The sequence below is a fragment of the Vipera ursinii genome, assembly GCF_947247035.1.
Source record: "Vipera ursinii genome assembly, chromosome: 2".
Taxonomy (NCBI): Eukaryota; Metazoa; Chordata; class Lepidosauria; order Squamata; family Viperidae; genus Vipera; species Vipera ursinii.
The window spans coordinates 46,538,333-46,560,697 of record NC_139513.1 but is presented as its reverse complement, the minus strand read 5'-3'; the positions used below and the strand labels follow the sequence as shown (position 1 = coordinate 46,560,697).

General features: G+C 48.9%; 1 protein-coding gene across 2 annotated transcripts in view; it reads right to left on the bottom strand.

The window, feature by feature from the left end:
- Window positions 1-20,489, bottom strand: part of GRM7 (glutamate metabotropic receptor 7) — a gene marked incomplete at both ends in the record, with an annotated part of 531,980 nt that extends 511,491 nt beyond the window's left edge. The window contains one exon of one of the 2 annotated variants that reach the window (XM_083355185.1): window positions 19,971-20,489. In XM_083355185.1, coding sequence (XP_083211311.1) covers window positions 19,971-20,489 — 519 coding nt within the window. The remainder of the gene's footprint in view (window positions 1-19,970) is intronic. The other variant, XM_083355186.1, reaches the window with a different exon arrangement.
- Between the last annotated feature and the right edge of the window lie 1,876 nt (window positions 20,490-22,365).

Sequence of the window (22,365 nt, the reverse complement as noted above, 5' to 3'; positions counted from 1 at the left end):
CACACAGATTCATGAATTCAACATTCACCGGCCCGAGCGATGGGAATCGCACCTGGTCCAGGTTGAAGGGTACCTCCTCGTCAACAAAATTAATGAAGATTGCATGAAAGCAGTGGCGGTACTGTATATCAGCGGGTCTGACATCTACAATGTGGCCGTTGGGTTGTTCGCCCCGACGCCCATCGCATTCATTCCCTACCATGACCTCGTAAACAAGCTGAATGGGCATTTTATGCCTAAGAGGTCTGAGATGTCCTGGAGGTTCCAGTTTGTCCAGAGGATCCAGAGGCCAGGCAAGTCGACAACTGACTTCATTGCGGACGTGTGACAAGCCGCTCATCTCTGCAAGTTCCCTGATCTAGAGGACCGCCTGCGGGATCGTATCACCTTTGGGCTGAGTGACAAGTGGCTGCGGCAGAAACTGCTCGCGAAGCCGAAAATGAGCCTGCAAGAGGTCTTGGACAATGTCCAAGCGCATGAGGCAGCCAGCGGCGATGGTCAAACAACCCACCGACCCAGCAGCAGCTCCAGGAGAGCGCTGCGTATGGCGGAACGGACGATGAGGTGGCAGAAATTAATGTGGTAGACTGGAGGGCAGCGCAACAACAACCAACGTGATCATGGGTAGACCAGGGGGCTCAGCGGAGACTGATGGCATTGCAGAGAGCTGCCGGTGGGGCTGGTACTGACACCACTCCGGGAGCCGGAGTGACCAGTCGCAAGTGTGCTGGCTGAGGGGGGAACCACGCAAGAGTGACCTGCAGATTTCGCTCAGCTAAGTGCCGAATCTGTGGGGAAACACCACATTTCTGTGGTCTGCCGGAGCCATCAGAGGAATGAGGACGCATTGCCAAAAGGTACTGGGAAGCCCCAAAATACAACCTCCAACGCCATAGTGAATCTTAAGGCTGTTTCCCACTTGGGGGTCCATCGGCTACTCACCCCCAAAATTATGCTAGAGGTCTACTTGCAGGGCATACCCTGTAAGATGGAGCTAGACTCCGGAGCCGCTGTCTCAAAAATCTCTGAAGAGACCTTTAAACAAGTGTGTGGCCAGAGCAACTGATGGGCTACCTTAAGACCAACTAACCTAAAACTAACCGACTTCCAGCATGCTCCCGTGAAAATTAAGGGGGAGGACACACTGTCGGTGGGGTTCAGGGGGTTCCATGGGGACTTGGATGTGTTGGTAGTTGATGACCAAAGGACTAGTCTAGTGGGGCTGGACTGGTTCGGCCCTCTGGGCATAGGAATCTCAGGGATCCATAGGGTCCAGGCCACGAGCCTCAAATCCATCGGCAAAACATTTGCAGACGTATTCAAGGACAAGCTAGGCACATACACGGGGCCACCCATCAAGTTTAAGCTAAATCCCAACATTATGCCCATTAGAATCAAACCCTGGAGGGTTCCCTTTGCCCTTAAAGGTAAAATTGAGAGGGAGTTGGACAGGCTAGTGGACCAGAAGGTGTTAGAGCCCATGGAAGGGGGTGAATGGGAGACCCCTATAGTGACCCCACTAAAAGCTAATGGGGAGGTTAGGATCTGCGCTGACTACAAATGCACTGTGAACCGGGCCCTCAATTCGCATGCTTACCCGGTTCCGACGGTCTGCCACATCCTCACCTCTCTTCAGGGTGGGACCATTTTCGCAAAGCTAGATTTGGTGCAAGCATATCAGCAGCTCCTGGTTTCCCCAGAGACTGCTGATGCGCAGACCATAGTAATGCACAGAGGAGCTTTCACTGGAAGCTCTGAGGAGGTATTGGCTGAAAGACTGCAGGCTGTTTTAAACAGATTTCGCTCTGCTGGGCTCAAATTTAAAAAAGACAAGTGCAGCATAGGGGTGACATCTACTGAGTTCCTGGGGTTCAGAATAGATGCCAAGGGGGTTTATCCTGCTGAATCCAAGGTGAGGGCAATAAAAATGGCCCCCACTCCAAAAAACAAGGGGGAATTGCAAGCTTTCCTGGGGCTCCTAAATTTTTATCATTCATTTCTTCCACACAAAGCTCCCATCACTGAGCCTCTGCACTGAGCCCTAGACAGGCAAGCTGTTTGGAAGTGGACAAAGAATCATGAAAAAAGTTTCAGGGAACTGAAAGAGCTACTGTCCAGTAACTCCACTGTCACCCACTTCATAGAGTCAAAACGTATATGCATCGCATGTGATGTATCCCCATATGGAGTGGGTGCTGTACTGAGTCACCTTGAAGACAATGGGGACCAAGTGCCCATTGCCTACTACTCACGTACATTGTCTAGGGCAGAAAGGAACTATGCTCAAATTGACAAGGAGGCCCTGGCCATAGTGGCTGGGGTCAAGAAATTCCATGATTACCTCTATGGCAGGGAACTCACCATATTCACAGATCATAAGCCTCTGTTGGGTTTGTTCACAACAGACAAACAGACACCTCAAATATTATCACCCAGGATGCTCAGGTGGTCCATATTTACCGTATATACTTGAGTATAAGCCGAATTTTTCAGCCCACTTTTTGGGCTGAAAAATTCCACTTCGGCTTATACTCCAGTCAACAAAAAAAACTTACCGAGGACTTGTGCGCGGCCGAGGCTTTGGTGCTTCCGGGATCGCCCGCACCTCTCCCAAGCCACCGCCGTCCGAGACCTGCCGAAGTTTGGGGAGGTTTGGGGAGGTGCGCGCGCACCTCCCCAAACTCCGCGCCTTGCCTGCCTGCTTCTTTCCGCAGCGGAAAGAAGCAGGCAGGCAGGGCGCGGAGGAACGGAGACTTGCCGACGTTTGGGGAGGTTTGGGCGCCTCCCCAAACCTCGGCAGGTCTCCGTTCCTCCGCGCAGACCTGCCGACGTTTGGGGAGGTTTGGGCGCCTCCCCAAACCTCCCCAAACCTCGGCAGGTCTCCGTTCCTCCTGCCGACCTTTGGGGAGGTTTGGGCGCCTCCCCAAACCTCCCCAAACCTCGGCAGGTCTCCGTTCCTCCTGCCGACCTTTGGGGAGGTTTGGGCGCCTCCCCAAACCTCGGCAGGTCTCCGTTCCTCCGCGCAGACCTGCTGACGTTTGGGAAGGTTTGGGCGCCTCCCCAAACCTCCCCAGGTCTCCGTTCCTGTTTGGGGAGGTTTGGGCGCCTCCCCAAACCTCCCCAAACCTCGGCAGGTCTCCGTTCCTGTTTGGGGAGGTTTGGGCGCCTCCCCAAACCTCCCCAAACCTCGGCAGGTCTCCGTTCCTCCGCGCAGACCTGCCGACCTTTGGGGAGGTTTGGGCGCCTCCCCAAACGTCCCCAAACCTCGGCAGGTCTCCGTTCCTGTTTGGGGAGGTTTGGGCGCCTCCCCAAACCTCCCCAAACCTCGGCAGGTCTCCGTTCCTCCGCGCAGACCTGCCGACCTTTGGGGAGGTTTGGGCGCCTCCCCAAACCTCCCCAAACCTCGGCAGGTCTCCGTTCCTGTTTGGGGAGGTTTGGGCGCCTCCCCAAACCTCCCCAAACCTCGGCAGGTCTCCGTTCCTCCGCGCAGACCTGCCGACAGTTGGGGAGGTTTGGGCGCCTCCCCAAACGTCCCCAAACCTCGGCAGGTCTCCGTTCCTGTTTGGGGAGGTTTGGGCGCCTCCCCAAACGTCCCCAAACCTCGGCAGGTCTCCGTTCCTCCGCGCAGACCTGCCGACCTTTGGGGAGGTTTGGGCGCCTCCCCAAACGTCCCCAAACCTCGGCAGGTCTCCGTTCCTGTTTGGGGAGGTTTGGGCGCCTCCCCAAACCTCCCCAAACCTCGGCAGGTCTCCGTTCCTCCGCGCAGACCTGCCGACGTTTGGGGAGGTTTGGGCGCCTCCCCAAACGTCCCCAAACCTCGGCAGGTCTCCGTTCCTCCGCGCAGACCTGCCGACCTTTGGGGAGGTTTGGGCGCCTCCCCAAACGTCCCCAAACCTCGGCAGGTCTCCGTTCCTGTTTGGGGAGGTTTGGGCGCCTCCCCAAACGTCCCCAAACCTCGGCAGGTCTCCGTTCCTCCGCGCAGACCTGCCGACCTTTGGGGAGGTTTGGGCGCCTCCCCAAACGTCCCCAAACCTCGGCAGGTCTCCGTTCCTGTTTGGGGAGCTTTGGGCGCCTCCCCAAACCTCGGCAGGTCTCCGTTCCTCCGCGCAGACCTGCCGACCTTTGGGGAGGTTTGGGCGCCTCCCCAAACCTCCCCAAACCTCGGCAGGTCTCCGTTCCTGTTTGGGGAGGTTTGGGCGCCTCCCCAAACCTCCCCAAACCTCGGCAGGTCTCCGTTCCTCCGCGCAGACCTGCCGACCTTTGGGGAGGTTTGGGCGCCTCCCCAAACGTCCCCAAACCTCGGCAGGTCTCCGTTCCTGTTTGGGGAGGTTTGGGCGCCTCCCCAAACGTCCCCAAACCTCGGCAGGTCTCCGTTCCTCCGTGCAGACCTGCCGACCTTTGGGGAGGTTTGGGCGCCTCCCCAAACGTCCCCAAACCTCGGCAGGTCTCCGTTCCTGTTTGGGGAGGTTTGGGCGCCTCCCCAAACCTCCCCAAACCTCGGCAGGTCTCCGTTCCTGTTTGGGGAGGTTTGGGCGCCTCCCCAAACCTCGGCAGGTCTCCGTTCCTCCGCGCAGACCTGCCGACCTTTGGGGAGGTTTGGGCGCCTCCCCAAACGTCCCCAAACCTCGGCAGGTCTCCGTTCCTGTTTGGGGAGGTTTGGGCGCCTCCCCAAACGTCCCCAAACCTCGGCAGGTCTCCGTTCCTCCGTGCAGACCTGCCGACCTTTGGGGAGGTTTGGGCGCCTCCCCAAACGTCCCCAAACCTCGGCAGGTCTCCGTTCCTGTTTGGGGAGGTTTGGGCGCCTCCCCAAACCTCCCCAAACCTCGGCAGGTCTCCGTTCCTCCGCGCAGACCTGCCGACGTTTGGGGAGGTTTGGGCGCCTCCCCAAACCTCCCCAAACCTCGGCAGGTCTCCGTTCCTGTTTGGGGAGGTTTGGGCGCCTCCCCAAACCTCCCCAAACCTCAGCAGGTCTCCGTTCCTCCGCGCAGACCTGCCGACCTTTGGGGAGGTTTGGGCGCCTCCCCAAACCTCCCCAAACCTCGGCAGGTCTCCGTTCTTCCTGCCGACCTTTGGGGAGGTTTGGGCGCCTCCCCAAACCTCCCCAAACCTCGGCAGGTCTGCGCGGAGGAACGGAGACCTGCCGAGGCTTGGGGAGATTTGGGGAGGCGCCCAAACCTCCCCAAACAGGAACGGAGACCTGCTGAGGTTTGGGGACGTTTGGGGAGGCGCCCAAACCTCCCCAAAGGTCGGCAGGTCTGCGCGGAGGAACGGAGACCTGCCGAGGTTTGGGGACGTTTGGGGAGGCGCCCAAACCTCCCCAAACAGGAACGGAGACCTGCCGAGGTTTGGGGACGTTTGGGGAGGCGCCCAAACCTCCCCAAACAGGAACGGAGACCTGCTGAGGTTTGGGGACGTTTGGGGAGGCGCCCAAACCTCCCCAAAGGTCGGCAGGTCTGCGCGGAGGAACGGAGACCTGCCGAGGTTTGGGGACGTTTGGGGAGGCGCCCAAACCTCCCCAAACAGGAACGGAGACCTGCCGAGGTTTGGGGACGTTTGGGGAGGCGCCCAAACCTCCCCAAATGTCGGCAGGTCTGCGCGGAGGAACGGAGACCTGCCGAGGCTTGGGGAGGTTTGGGGAGGCGCCCAAACCTCCCCAAACAGGAACGGAGACCTGCCGAGGTTTGGGGACGTTTGGGGAGGCGCCCAAACCTCCCCAAAGGTCGGCAGGTCTGCACGGAGGAACGGAGACCTGCCGAGGTTTGGGGAGGTTTGGGGAGGCACCCAAACCTCCCCAAACAGGAACGGAGACCTGCCGAGGTTTGGGGACGTTTGGGGAGGCGCCCAAACCTCCCCAAAGGTCGGCAGGTCTGCGCGGAGGAACGGAGACCTGCCGAGGTTTGGGGACGTTTGGGGAGGCGCCCAAACCTCCCCAAACAGGAACGGAGACCTGCCGAGGTTTGGGGACGTTTGGGGAGGCGCCCAAACCTCCCCAAAGGTCGGCAGGTCTGCGCGGAGGAACGGAGACCTGCCGAGGCTTGGGGAGGTTTGGGGAGGCGCCCAAACCTCCCCAAACAGGAACGGAGACCTGCCGAGGTTTGGGGACGTTTGGGGAGGCGCCCAAACCTCCCCAAATGTCGGCAGGTCTGCGCGGAGGAACGGAGACCTGCCGAGGCTTGGGGAGGTTTGGGGAGGCGCCCAAACCTCCCCAAACAGGAACGGAGACCTGCCGAGGTTTGGGGACGTTTGGGGAGGCGCCCAAACCTCCCCAAATGTCGGCAGGTCTGCGCGGAGGAACGGAGACCTGCCGAGGCTTGGGGAGGTTTGGGGAGGCGCCCAAACCTCCCCAAACAGGAACGGAGACCTGCCGAGGTTTGGGGAGGTTTGGGGAGGTGCCCAAACCTCCCCAAACAGGAACGGAGACCTGCCGAGGTTTGGGGACGTTTGGGGAGGCGCCCAAACCTCCCCAAAGGTCGGCAGGTCTGCGCGGAGGAACGGAGACCTGCCGAGGTTTGGGGACGTTTGGGGAGGCGCCCAAACCTCCCCAAACAGGAACGGAGACCTGCCGAGGTTTGGGGACGTTTGGGGAGGCGCCCAAACCTCCCCAAAGGTCGGCAGGTCTGCGCGGAGGAACGGAGACCTGCCGAGGTTTGGGGAGGTTTGGGGAGGCGCCCAAACCTCCCCAAAGGTCGGCAGGAGGAACGGAGACCTGCCGAGGTTTGGGGAGGTTTGGGGAGGCGCCCAAACCTCCCCAAAGGTCGGCAGGAGGAACGGAGACCTGCCGACGAGCCGCGGCTACACAGGGTATTCCTGTGTATTCAGGCTTGCAAAATGGCGGATCGAGCCTCTGCTGGCGGCAGAGGCTTGCAGAACGGCGGATCGGCTTATACTCGAGTCAATAACTTTTTCCAGTTTTTGGGGGTGAAATTGGGGGTCTCGGCTTATACTCGAGTCGGCTTATACTCAAGTATATACGGTAACTTTAATATGTATTGATTTTATGGGCATGATGTTTAATAGTTTTTTAATTTTTGTATTCGATTTTTATTGTGTATTGCCCTGTTCACCGCCCTGAGTCCTTCGGGAGAAGGGCGGTATAGAAATCAAATTATTAAATTAAATTAAATTAAATTAAATTAAATTAAATTAAATTAAATTAAATTAAATTAAATTAAATTAAATTAAATTAAATTAAATTAAATTAAATTAAATTAAATTAAATTAAATTAAATTAAATTAAATATTCCTATCTGCATACTCTTGCAAGTTAGTTCACAAACTGGGGAAAGAGATGGGCCATGCAGACGGATTAAGCATTAGTCTCAGATAATGGGCCTCAATTCACCTCTGCTGAATTCCAGACATTCACCAGGGCCAACTTGATTTAGGCATGTTACATCGGCACCCTTCCACCCGTCGTCTAATGGATTAGCAGAATGCATGGTAAGAACAACCAAGGACACATTGCGGAACATCATCAATGGTGACTGGCATCAACGGTTGGCACAATTCCTGTTAGCGCAAAACACCACACCCTGCACTGCCACTGGTAAGAGTCCAGCGGAACTTTGGTGGGGCCGGAGGCTCATCACCAAATTGGACAGACTGCACCCTGAAAGAGTGGCTGCTGAGACTGAGCATCCCAGAGTCTCTAGAGAATTTCTCAATAACGACTTGGTTTGGGCAAGGAACTATGGGCCAGGTCATTTTTGGATTCTGGGGGTGGTGGTTGACAGAACTGGGCCATTGTCCTACATTATTGGGGTGGAGGGGAATTGTCAGATCAGCCGTCATGTAGATCAAATCAGGAAGTGGGTTCCTAAAGGGTCTCAGGGTGACCAATCACATCAAAGAACAATTGAACAAAATGGGGAAGCCCAGGGACTGGGTCAAGCAGAATATTGGGACAAGGGCTCAACCTTGACCAATGATGATCTGGAAGACCAGCAAGGACTGAGATGGTCTATCAGGACTCACAGACCACCGACATATCTTGCAGATTATGTGCAATCTTGAACAGTCCCAGAGCCATTCACAGTATATTTATTTATTTATTTATTTATTTATTTATTTATTTATTTATTTATTTATTTATTTATTTATTTATATTTATATTTATATAACGCCCTTTCCCCGAGGGACTCAGGGTGGTTTACAGGGCAAATTAAAACAGTACAATATATACAGGTTAAAATTAAATTAAATTAAATACCCCGAAAATAATTAAAAAATAAAACCTTAACCCAAAACCCTCAGTCCAGGCCAGCAAGCTCGAATAGCCACGTTTTTAGGTCCTGGCGAAATGAGCAAAGGTCGGGGGCCATCCGGAGTTCCACAGGCAGCTTATTCCAAAGGGCAGGCATGCCCACCGACAACGCTCTCCCCCTGGGGGCCGCCAGCCGGCACTCCCTGACCAGCGGCACCCTGAGGAGGCCCTCCCTCTGGGAGCACACAGGACGATGGGAAGTTGATGCTGGCAGCAGGTGCTCCCGAAGATAGTCTGGACCCATGCCATTTAGGGCTCTATAGGTCATCACCAGCACCTTGAATCTCACCTGGAGGGCAACTGGAAGCCAATGCAGCTTGCGGAGAAGAGGCATTACATGGGAGTATCGGGAAACCCCTATTACAACCTGCGCGGCCGCATTCTGCACCAGCTGAAGCCTCCGGGTGGTCCTCAAGGGCAGCCCCATGTAGAGAGCATTGCAGTAATCTATCCAGGAGGTCACAAGTGCATGAGTGACTGTACATAGGGTGTTTCAGTCCAGATAGGGTCGCAACTGGCGCACCAGGCAAACCTGGGCAAATGCCCCCCCTGGCCATGGCTCCTATATGATCTTCCAAACTGAGCCATGAGTCCAGGAGGACACCCAAGTTGCGGGCCCTATCTACAGGGGGTAACATCTCACCTCCCATAATTAACGATGGAATAGACTGGTTAATCCGAGATGCTGGTATGCACAGCCACTCAGTCTTGGCAGGATTAAGTCGAAGCCTGTTTCTCCCCATCCAAACCCGGACCGCCTCCAGGCAACAGGACATCACGTCGAGGGAATCACTGGGTTGGTTCGGGGTGGAGAGAAAAAGCTGGGTATCATCAGCGTACTGATGATACCCCACCCCAAAACCACGAATGATCTCACCCAGTGGCTTCATATACTGTAGATGTTGAACAAGAGGGGAGAGAGGACCGTCCCCTGAGGAACTCCACAAACGAGAGGCCTCAGGGCCGACCTCTGCCCTCCTGCCAACACCAACTGCGAGTGGCCCAGGAGGTAGGAGGAGAACCACTGTAGAACAGTGCCCCCCACTCCCAACCCTGAGACGCTGCAGCAAGATACCATGGTTGATGGTATCGAAAGCCACTGAGAGGTCTAATAGGAAATGGACAGGGGAACAACCCCTGTCCCGAGCCCGCCAGAGATCATTCATCAGCATGACCAATGCCGTCTCTGTGCTGTACCCAGGCTTGAAGCCCGATTGGTACGGGTCCAGATAGTCAGTTTCCTCCAGGAACAGAGGGAGCTGAAGTGCCACCATGCTCTCAACAACCTTCGCTACAAAGCGAAGGTTGGAGACAGGACGATAGTTGTTCAAAACAGCTGGATCCAGGACAGGCTTCTTGAGGAGGGGCCTCACCACCGCCTCCTTCAAGGCGGCAGGGAAGCTACCCTCCCTCAAGGAAGCAGTTATTACTGCATGGATCCAGCCTCATGTCCCCTCCTGAGCTGCATACACCAGCCAGGAGGGGCACGGGTCCAACAAACACATGGTGGAACTCAGCCTCCCCATGATCCTGTCCACCTCCTCCAGAGTCACAGGATTGAATTCATCCCAGATAATATTTCCAAGACCGCTCGTCTCTCCCTGTCCAACTCTGCCCAGTCGGAGTCCAGACCGGCCCGGATCTGAGCGATTTTATCTGTCAGATGCTGACTAAACTCCTCGGCCCACCCCTGCAAGGGCTCCTCCCTCACCTCCTGATTAAGGAGGGAGTGAGTAACCCTAAACAGGGTGGCCGGGCGATTATCTGCGGAAGCGATGAGGGCAGCGAAGTAGTTAGACTTCACCGCCTCCATCGCGGTGAGATAAGACCTCGTTGAGGTTCTTAACAGCAATCGATCAGATTCGGACCAGCTGGATCTCCAACAGCTCTCCAGACCCCGTCTCCGGCACTTCATCTCCCAGAGCTCCACAGAAAACCATGGAGCCCATCGGGATCTGTGCCGGGTCAGGGGTCGCAAGGGTACAACAAGGTCGAGCGCCTCGGTGGCTGCCCTTTCCCAGGCATCCACTAAGGCATCAGCCGGGCTGTGAGTGATGGAGATAGGTATAGACCCAAGCGCCGTCTGGAACCATTCCGGATCCATTAGGTGCCTGGGGCAGAACCACCTGGTTGGCTCCGCAGCCCAGCAGCGACGGGTGGCAAAGCGGAAGACATTAATTTGTGTTATGATGTACCATGCAAGCCAATTGTATTCTATATGTTTTTTTTTTCCTTTTTAAGGGGGAAGGGGTATTATGTATGGGGTAGGAGCAGCAGCTCTGCAAGAACCACCGGGTGGCACTGTGCTGTGGCTGGATTGGCTGAAGGGTTTTTGGCAGGAGATTTGGATGGATGGATTGGTCAGAGTGATACCTGGCTAGGTATATAAGCGGTCCAGGTAACCCCCTTTGTTCAGTATGCGCCTACCACGAATAAAGAGCTGACATGCGGTACTCATCTGTCCTTTCATTGCCATGCGGTCCACAACCCACTACACAATAAGAACCTAATCAAAAATAGTTGCAAACACATTCAAAAGCTGCAAGATATTATAAATACTTTTAGAACATCTTATGGCAACGTTTTTAACTTTAGCAGCTTTCAGATGTGTAGATCCTATTTCTAGCTTGGGAATTCAGGCAATTGGAATCCACACATCTGAAAGCTGCCAAGGTTAAGAAAAAGTGTATTAGAGGAAACAATTTCAGAGTAAAATGAAGGTAATATGCATGTTACTATTCATATGTTTATGAAGGACAGAACAAGAGAAAGCACAAGAAAGCATTTTTAAAAATAAAAATAAAAACTTGGATTAAGGAAATTTGGAAAAAAATCATATGAATTGTTTCATTATGAAATTTGTCTGCTGTAAGCAATCATTTCCCAAACGTCAACCTGTCTTGGACATTTATGCTCCTGATTCCCAGAACAAAAGTTGTTTGTAACTGGAAATATTTGCAGCTTAAAGGATTTTGACTGAGGATTTTGACAATTAGTCAGGCTTACTGAATCAGTGCAACTGGAAAAACACAAGATATTTGTCATCTGTGATTTCTTACATGCTGGTGTCTTTCAGTCTAAAATGAAGTGTGGTCAACATAGGTTTGCAGCGCAATCTAAAAGAATATTATTATAAATTTTCATGCTGATTGGTACTTTCTTTCTTTGATAGTTTGTCTGTCTTAGTAGTATAAGAGATGCAGACTCCTGGATGTTTGCTAAATGTCAACATAACATGCTACAAAGTAAAAAAAAAAATCCTTTCCACCCCAGAGGTCACATAAAGGTCTTGGTTTCCAATAAGTTCTGTCTGAGGTACATAGCTACCTGACATTTCCATTCTACCTAATCTTGCATTGAATTCTGTCATCCCTTTTCTGAAACTATTTCTTGTGCAAGAGGCTTTTGATTTTTTACCTAATTTCTAGAATACTTTAGATTTTTTCCCCAAAGTACATATATATATATATATATATATATATATATATATATATATATATATATATATATATATACACATATATATATATATGTGTGTGTGTGTGTGTGTGTGTGTGTGTGTCTGTGTGTGTCTGTGTGTGTGTCTGTGTGTGTCTGTGTGTGTCTGTGTGTGTGTGTGTGTTAAATGTTTGTTAAGTATTTAGAATGCACTTGCTTGGTCCCAGACACGGGACAAATCTTATTTCCTGTTTCAGCCTAACCCAAGGCCATCCACAGGCAGTAGTCACAACAGTGACAGCTTATATTTGTGTAGCAAATATATATATCCTAATGGCCAAAGCTACAATTGTTGATTTTTACTACATACTCTATCACTCTGTAACCACACGGAAGGAGTTTCCTTATGTCTTACTTTGGGATTCAATTATAGCATGGGAAACTACACTAAAGTTAGTTTACTGGCAAGCTAAAATGAGATTATTGTATGCCCAAAGAGGGAAAGATTCAACAGCACCCAGGATGGAAGAATAGTTGGTGAAGATGATGGAACTTGCTGAGATGGCTAAATTGGCTTCTTTAATTATGGAATGGACAATATCTACATTTATTGCTGACTGGAAACCTATTATAGATTTTATATATTATAGACAGAAAAAATATGATTTATAGGTTTGATGATTAGACAACATAAATTATAGAAAGAGTTGTATTGTAACCAAATAGTAAGAGAAAATTTATGCTTATAACTGCTGTAAACATCAGAAACTACTTTTCTGTATCTTTTTTCATTGTTTCCTATTTTTCTCTTACTTCCCCCCCTTTATTGCACTTTTAGCTTTCTTGATTTCTTTTTTCTTTTACTTTATATTACTTTGCATTATTGTTAGTTTATATGATAGATGATAGATAGATAAATAGATAGATAGATATATAGATACATAGATAGATAGATAGATAGACAGACAGACAGACAGACAAAGACAGACAGAAGCATTTGCTGCAAGAACAGTTATACTTTAATTTGCTGAAGAAACCACATTGTACTATGAATCACAAGGAATCAAAGAGTGATTGTGGAGGATTATTTGTATTGCTTAACAATTAAAAATATGTGTTCAGATGGGGAAAATAGAACTTTAAACTACTGAGGATATAGTACAAGTCACTTCCACATCCATATCTTATCTATTCATAATAAAGGTATTTATACAAAACCATAATGCACTCACAAAATTTGGCAAAACATGCAGAAAAAAAATGCCAAGTGTTATTTATTTATTAGGATATTTATTACAATATTTATATATATCAGCTCCAAAATAACTTTGGCACCATCAGTTCTGCCACACAGACAATTCCTCCATCATTCAGCCTATGATGTCATCTAAGTGGCATGTTCAAATTTCAATTGATTTGTTTTCCATGTCCCATGTTATCTTTCTGTCTTTTTATTATCTATCTATCTATCTATCTATCTATCTATCTATCTATCTATCTATCTATCTATCTATCTATCATCTATTATAATTATACTGCTACCCATCTTAGAAAATATGATTCTGGGTAGCATACAATAAAAATAGCAATTCTACAATTAAAACATTAATATTATTATTTAAAGACTAGAGGAGAACATTAGGTATTAAACTCTAAGCATCTCATCCAATCCACCATTTCCCTGAGACATACAAATCTGTTGGCCAGCCAAGTATTGAGTGAATTCTGGTAGGTTCACAGAGATTGTGCCAATCTCATTGGGAGAGGGGATGATGTTCCACAGAGTGGGTGCCACAGGTGTTACTTATAATTCATTTTTCTGGATCTGACTACCTCAAACTTGGATATATAGATCCCATATCCCCCCTGGGCATACTGAATGGATGATGGAGGATCACATAACATTTAAAAGTCCATAAGTAAGTTAGGCTTCTAAGTTTTAATCACTAGAAATATGCATATTTATTATCCAGCTATTGACTGCATAGCTATCACTACTTAATTTTTTGTATAATACCTGAATGTAGTGCCTTATACTTGACTTAATAAGAAGCATCCTTCTCATCTCACACGTATATTTCTAAATTAAGTATTGAAACACACCCACTTTCCTTATGTCACATTTGTACTATATACTATTCTATCTACAGTGCACTGATTATCACATATTCTACTTCTCAAGTAGCTATAATTTTAGACTTTGCACATCTCTTAATTTAATAGGAAAAAGAGGACCATATTCTTACTCCTCTGCAGTCCCTTAGTGTAATCAATTTTCTAAATAAAAACAAATACAAATACATTTTATGGCTTATGTATCTAAGCAAAAGTGATTTTTACAGAAATGCAAGAATGTGATACCTGAAGACTTATTATATTGCTAGTGTCATCCCTACTGTAATCAGTGTTTTCCTTTTTTCATAAATGTACAAAGGTGAAGAAACAAAACATGCAGGCAAAGGTTTGGGCTAGGAAAATGAATTCTGTAAATGGGAAAGTTGAGGAAATCTGGAATAGCAATATGGTCTCAGACAATAGCTACAGGTAAGAGATGTGATTGGACAGGCTATAACTGCTTATAAATCAAATCCACAGCTAAAATGGGAAGGGCTTTTTATATGGATCTATACTGAGATATCATCATTCCCATATCCAGTAAAAAAAGAAAAATGAAAAGAAATTGCTAGGAGGAAAAAGGTGACATGTAGCACCACCCTTGGAGCAGCTGAATGTTGTGTTGGATACAGGACAAGGAGATAACACAGAAAGAAAAATAGTGGTTTTAAATAACAGTATTGCCATATGTTATGTCATAGTTTGGAGTTTAGCTGAAGGAAGGAGCAAAGGAAGTCCCAAACAAGAGTTGGTCATTCATTCTGCTACAAATCATACTCTGTGTAATCATCAAGTGATCTTTTTGAGAGCATGAAACTTTCTCAGACTCTAACCTGGAATTGAAAAGTCCATTAACAAAAGACCTTTCCAGAAATTTGTGTCTTTGACTTGTGGCAGAATGAATGACCAACTCCACTTCTTTGGAAAGTACATGGAAGCTTTAACTACATTTGTTCTAGTCCAACTTGTTTATTTATACCACATATTTTTAATGGGATCATGGCAAATGTATATCTCCAAGAATGGCTGATAGGCATGCTTTATGTCACACTCAGCAGTATCAACCCTTGTTCAACATCAGATCTCCCAGTTATTATAAAGGCCTACAGATAATATCATTATATCCAAGCCATGGAGAAGAGCCTTGAGATTATGTGAGAGTTTCTTGCTTAAATAATGAGGTGGGAAAGGAAGACAGTCTTGTTTGGCACTTACTTTGCTCCTTCCTTCAGCTAAACTCCAAACTATGACATAACATATGGCGATACTGTTATTTAAAACCATTGTCTTTCTTTCCGTGTTATCTGCTTGTCCTGTATCCAACACAACATTCAGCTGCTCCAAGGGTGGTGCTACATGTCACCTTTTTCCTCCTAGCAATTTCTTTTCATTTTTCTTTGAAATGTGAATACACAGCAGTAAAGGAAAGCATAAGGGCTCCAGAGCACAGTGTGATGGATACTGACAGTACAGTAACCCCTGGTGGGGCTAGAGTGTTATATGTACTATCTGTTAAAGTTTTGATTCTGTTAAAAGTTGTGCATCAGGTTTTGGATGTCCAATTGAATTTGGCTGGTTGAATTATCCAGAGACAAAACTGAATCACAAATTATTGATGATGTATATTATACCCAAACTGCAGAGATTCTGTAATTGATATTTAGCTTGAGTAAATGTCTATGGAGATTCTCAATCATCCAGGTCATGGTTGTCCAAAAGGACCATAGGAGAGCAAACCCATCAGGATAAGATTCAGTAGTCCATCTGTACTTAAAAGACAAAGGCTACTCTTTTGAAGACAGCATAGTCCACATTTTGTACATCTATGTCAAAATTGAACAGCCCTTTCTCAACAGAGGAAGAGGGATATGACATCATCTATCTCCAGTCTACAACACAGTTGTCAAGGTTCTGATCAATAAGACCAAATAAATCAGAAATCTGAGGCAAGAAAGTTCCTCAAAGAACATGTTTATTGGATACATATCAGCACATTCAGTTCCCACCCCTCTACAGTATTCATACTACCCAATGGAACACCTTGGCAGACTTTCTGATTTAGTGATCCTCCTCCTTCCCTCCAGCATGGGAATGAACTTTGGTTCCCACAAGAGTATCTCATGTTTAGACTTCCAGGAATACCATCTCCCCCTTCTTGTGGCAACCTAGAATGAAAAAAAAAATGGCTGCAGCCAGGTTTGTTGTAGAGTTGACAACAGTCCTTTCAACAGTTCCAAGTAGTTCCCATTTGCACTACTCGGGTGACCCTGACGACACAGATAAGCCTCCAGGGGCATAAATGACTCGCTAAAAGAATGCAAATGACCAGCTGTCTGCAAGGAGTATAAATCCTTCCATCCTCCATTATCCAGTTAGAGCTAGAAGAAGCTCCTTGAATGAGAAGCGAAACATCTTCAAAGAAAAAAGTTTAGTTTGAGTAGTTTGCCCAAGTCTAGTTAGAAAGTTATGGTTTTAAGGAAAAGTTACATTTGAGTGGTGTTTTTAATTGTTTTCATATTTACCTAAACTGTTTATTCCAAAAGCTAGCAAAGCCTATAGAAAAATTACATCCATTTAAAGATCTGTCCTTTGTCTTCCACATCTATTTGTCCCCTCCAATTAAACACTCAACTGTTCTTTGGTACCAGTGCTCCATTTCATCTTTTTGCCTCGTCTCAATTATTTCTCATTTTTCTTTCAAATGTGGCAACGTGGTAGGGAAGAGAGCATAGAGTTTCAAGAACAAAGTGTGAAGAATAATGACAAGACATCAACCTCCAATTACAGTAATGGGCACCTGATTTCTAAAATATTCATAATCTGTCAGAGCAATCCAGACAGCATTTTTTATTCCTTCATGACATTGCTCTACCAATGTAACCTGGGACTCAAAGAGAACAGAGCTGATTCTCAGCATCTTTTGCACAAAAGTTTCTCATGAACAGGAAATTGAACAGCTTGACCTGAAGCTACATTATGTGATATCCAGAATGCTGAGGCCATCGTGAAACTGTTTCATTTTACATGGGAAGAACCGGAGACTGTAGGAGAGCTGTTTTTGCTTTTGTTTCAGTATGAGATTAGTTGGTTGCATCTAAACCCGACAAATTTTCCTCAAACATCAGCATTCATGGGGGGGGGGGGAGACGAAGGGTGATGGTATTTGTAGCATTGTATAAATGTGCCCCTTTTAAAGGTGCATGCAACATCAACGCACAGAGAAAAAGAATGAAGTTTAGATCACACAGCTGCAATTGTCACCTTGACTGTTTTCAGACACAGACACACACACACACACATAGCAGTTCTAAGATCCTTTGCTTATTTTATACTGGAAATTTGCAGGGCTAATTAATATGCATGTGAATGTGGCTGATTCATTTGTAGTTCAGTAAATAGTGTAGGGAAGATCTCTTAGATGATTGGGCTTGAGACTGAATGGTCACTGGGATCTTGAGAGGATGTAAACTTCTCAACATCAGAAAGAGTGGCCAAAGTCTAGAAACAGATTTGGTTGTGTCTCAAGGCATCTGACTGAGTAATTCTGACTCTTTGAAGGATTACAGAACTTCTCAATACTCAAAAACTATTTAATACTCAAAAAGTATTTAAAAAATTGTGGCCCTGTTTTTAATCTCTGCGGTTGTTCTAGTCAGATATTAGTTAAGCAATTAATATTTGTGAGACCTCTTGACAGTTGGTCGCATATAATCAATCCATCAATCATTGTGTGAGATCAACCACACAGATTCTAGCCCTGCATTGCACTGAACAACTTGTTTCTTTTCAAGGATGTTGGCTTAAGGAAGATAACTTCTGCTTGGATCAATACAAGATCACCAAATTATTTTCTCCAAATATTGCTTGCTGTAATGGCATGGGGCTGACCGAGGTATTTTCCTGAGAAAACATGCCCACAAACAGACCACCAGACCCTGAGGCTTAGAGACCAAGCAGCAAAGGGAAGTACTTTCAAGCCCTTCTCTCTGTTGCTTTAGGGCATGGATCTCCAAAACTGGCAACTTGACTTGTGGACTTCAACTCCCAGAATTCTCCAGCTCTCTGGCCTGGGAACTCTGGGAGTTGAAGTCCACAAGTCTTAACATTGCCACGTTTGGAAATCCCTGCTTTAGGGTACGAAGGAGATCACAAAGAGCCGAGGGATGGCAATGTTGACCAGTCTCCTTCTCTATAGGGCCAAGACACCTCTTCTTCGCAATGGGAGGTGTTGAGGAGCGAGGCAAGGAAAGGAAACGAGAAAGCAAAGAGAGACTTGGCGGAGGAGCGAGACGAATTCAGGACCCTGGAGTTGGACAGCTCCCTACCGGCTGAGCTCAGCTTTTCGGCCCAGGCTACAAATGGCTGGATGGAGTCACTGAAGCATTAATCGTGAGCTTAAATGGACTCCAACAGATAGTAGAGGACAGGAAGGCCTGGAGGAACGTTGTCCATAGGGTCGCGATGGGTCGGATACGACTTCGCAGCTAACAACACCACAAATGGGTGCCCCTCAGCCTTTCCTCGTCCGCTCAAAGCGGTTCCTTTTTTCTGCTCCTCAAAGGACCTCAAAGTCAGACTCTCGCTCTCCGCCTAGCGTGGAGTAATTTCGGCGCACCCTGGCAATCTTTCCTCAAAAAGGAGCGCGCGGCGTGGGGGGAGGGGGGAAGAGCCGCATTCAGAATGAAAAGTGGCGTCACTCAAAACATAGGTTTAAGAGCAACTGATTTTGAAGAATCGGTACTGAATCCAAGTCGACAGTTGTTCGAACTGCTTAAGATTTCGAAGTATGGGGCAGGGCGTAGTTTCATCTCAGACCGCGACGCCGAGAACCGCTTACTTTTTAGCAACTGCTTCGACGCAATTGCGGACTCTTTAGCACCCGAGGGAGAATTCGTTTTGGGAAGCGAGGCACAGGCTCACGGCCGCAGTAATAAGACAAGCCACGTGGAATAAAAGGTTTCGTAGCTCCACCTACCACACGCCCGGCAACCCACGCCCTGCTCCTCCCAGTTCGCTCCTTTCGAGGGAGGCATTACAGGCAGCGGCAGAACGCTTCTTCCCAGCGTTCATTGAAGCAACTTGCTAAGCTGGCTACGTTGCCAGAGAAACAGATCAAGCTCGAAAAGCGTTGAAGTGAAGAGGTTTGGATTTCCATAGATCTACCGCTAACAAAGTGTCTTCTTAGATAAGACGCTTTGAATGGGCTAATTGCTCTCCTGATCGCTCCAGCCATCATTTCGTCTGTGCATTGGAGTATATACTGAACGCTCTGCTGGTTAACCAATTTGCACGCCCCTTGAGGAAGTGGCCCACCACACGTCGCCGACGAGATTTACTGAAGTTCACTTTCTATTCCCTCCCCACTCCCCCAGATGCTTACAGTTAAGGAGAACAGGCGACGCCATTAACTTAAAGTACGGCCGAATTCAGTTCTCCTGAAGCCACTTCGAGCAATTAAGCACCGTAACCCCTAGAAGGCGGCCTGTTCCCTAGAAACTGCGGAAGGAAACCACGGCAGTTGCTTCTCTGCTCGGTGGCGAGAAGAAAAGCTATGACAGAACCACTGTCGCATCTTTTACCAAGTGCTAATGCTAGCCGAACGCGAACCACATTGCCATCATCGTTTGGTATCTTTTCACGGGTCCTCATCTCCGGTAACTCCATTCCGCGCGAACGCCAAGGTTCAGATCGCTTTTTGAACCTGGAACCATACGCTTAGGAAATGCCAGTCCAGGAGGCAGCCCCCCCACACCCCAAATACTCGGCTTTTTGCAGGGATAGTGCACTCGAAAGGGAACACCAGCAAAAGAGAAATCAGGAAGGTAGGTCGACGAGCAAAACTACCTGGAGAAAGGAGCGTGGGCCCGAAAGCAAACCGAGGACTGGCACTGCAGGCAGGTAGCCTGGGGATCCACTGCACTGTTGGTGCTTTCGCCTGAGAGAACGGTGGGGCCAGGAGTGGGGGGCTTAGGCAACCTTCCCCAACCACCCTGTCAGTGAAATGTGAGCTGAGAGCGCTCCCGCGCACGCTCGATTAATCTTTCCCTCTTCGGCGGTGCAATCGTGCCTCCATCAAAGCCCCGGGTCTCCCTCCCGGCGCTCGGCTCTCGCCAGCCACCTGCTGCTGGAGCTGCCGCCCGAGCACGCGTCCTACCTGGAAGAGTCTGAGGATGTTGGCCACCATGATGGAGACGGAGCTGGCCGAGGCGCCGATGACCCCCAGCACCTTCTCGGGCTTGACGAAGACGGGCGGCTCGCCGTTGGTGCAGCGCACGTCGGAGGTGTCCTTCTGGATGAGCGCCTGGACGAAGGTGAGCGACTGCTCCAGCGCGTAGGTGTCCCGGGAGCAGGTGTCCAAGATGCGGGCGCCCAGGGTGACGTTGGGCAGCAGCTCGGGGTCGCTGTTGATCTGGTCCAGGGCGTAGAGCATGGCCTCCAGGCGGTGGACGCCGTCCTGCTGCTGGATGTCCCCGCAAGGCACGCCGCTCGAGCCCCGGGCGTGCACCGGGAAGAGGCCGCCCAAGGTGATGTCCCCCTCCAGGCGGATGGAGTGCGGCGCGTACATCTCCTGGCCCCGCGCCCCCGCCCAGCACAGCCACTCCAGCAGCAGGCACCAGCAGGGCAACTTCGGCAAAGTCAGCGGCTGCACCCCGCGGAGCCCCGGCCCGAGCATGGTGCGCGGCGAGAGCGGAGAAGGCGGCTGAGCCGGCGGAGGAGGGCGCCAAGGAGCGGGCTGGGCAGGGCTGGGCAGGGCTTGGAGGGGCTGGGCTGGGCTGGGCTGGGCGGAGAGAAGCGCCCGATCCGGCGGGGTCCCTCCGCGCCCCCTCCCCCCCTGCGATCGGCGAGGATTCCCCCGGGCGCGGAGAAGGTCCAGGCGGGGAAGAGAGTCGAGTCCAGTCCGGCGCCTGCTTACCGTCGGCGCTCCGCCCGCCGCGCTGCCTTTCCTGCCGCAGCTCAGCACTGGGCGAAGGGGAGGCTCGGCTGTCGCTTTAAAAGCTTGCTCGGCTCCTCTCCGCCTCCTCTACTCGTGCTTTGCCCACCTCCTTCGCGCTCGCCCTCCTCTCCTCTCCTCTCCTCTCCCCATCCTTGCCTGCCTGCCTGCCTGCCTCCCGCGCGTCATTACGCAGGGATGCGGGCCGAGGTAACCGCCGCTCGGCGGGGGAAGCCAAGGCGAGGCGCGGCGGCGGCGGAGGGGAAGCTTCAGGGGCGCCTGGCAGCCGGGGATGGACGGCACGCCGCAGGCAGGCAGGCAGACAGCAAGCCTCTGTCCTCGAGCGGATTTGGATCGGGTTTTGTTTTGTTTTTTACTTCTACGCTTACCCACCTGTAACCCTTCTGTATTTATATTTTATATTGTATAATCGTCCTCAAAGAGGATAATGTCTCCACTGTGTCCCAAATTCTCATTTCCTTGTAAGGCACTGTGAATAAGAGACAGCCTAAGTGATCATCCAGACAGTGGGATCTTAAATCCTGTACAGTTGGGTGACCTCTAATATTTTTTTTCTTATTAAAAAAAAACACGTTTCAGTATCCTGTAATCATCATTTTGTAATTCCCAATCATAAGGTCATCTTGTATAATTCTGGGTAATATTGTTTCATCCACATATGTGGTATATAACTGGAAGGGCTCTAAGAATTAGGAGGAATTACAGTAACACAGAAATGGAATTATGTCATTTCTGACTTGCCTCTTAAAAGAAACTGTCCTTCTGTTGGGATGAAGAAATTAAACACCTGCTCCACAGTCACATTTCAGTAAGTTGTTCAGCTATGCCTTTTCCTTCGGTGAATGGATCTAATATCCCTCTAGCTTGCTCTTTTTATTTGGTGTAACATTTTAATCTTGTTTTATCTTCTTTATGATGTGTTGGATCGTGAGGATTTCCAATGCACAGTTGAGACATGAAATTGAAAAATGAGGCTGCCCAGGTTTATAATCCAGTTATCTATTTTAAGAACAGGAAGGATATGATTTGTTTGCCATGATCTTATGACTTGTTTGTTAAAGTAGTTTACAAAGCAAACTATGTGTGGATTATAGAATACCAAATTACATTAGGAAAGGCTGGAATGAAGAATGTGGAAGATTACTGGCAATCAGTGCTTTCAGCAATAAAATGAGATGTGCAAATACTATACATGGGAAGGTACTTTGTATGAGATGGGAAGGTACTTTGTATGAGATGGGTCCAGAACCTGGGGCTGGATGGAACACTGTGTGTACATTTAGTGTTGCAACAGCCTAGTCTAACTTTCAGCCAATTTCCAAGATCTCAGAAGACTTTCTAGACATTTCACCATAGGCACTCTGGCATGGTTGGGCACGTTTCCTCATCAACTGTTATCTTATTTGCCTACCAGAAACTACACTTAAATTGTTGTCCTGGTCTGGTCTTGATGATAAACAAACAGACTGAATATATTCATGGATTCCATTTTTGATTGTTTTCATTATTCCAGTTTCTTTTCTTCTTAGCTGTAACTGATTTCTATGGGATTTTTTCCCCCACCGTGAGTTGAGCAGGCAGATGGCAACTATTTGGA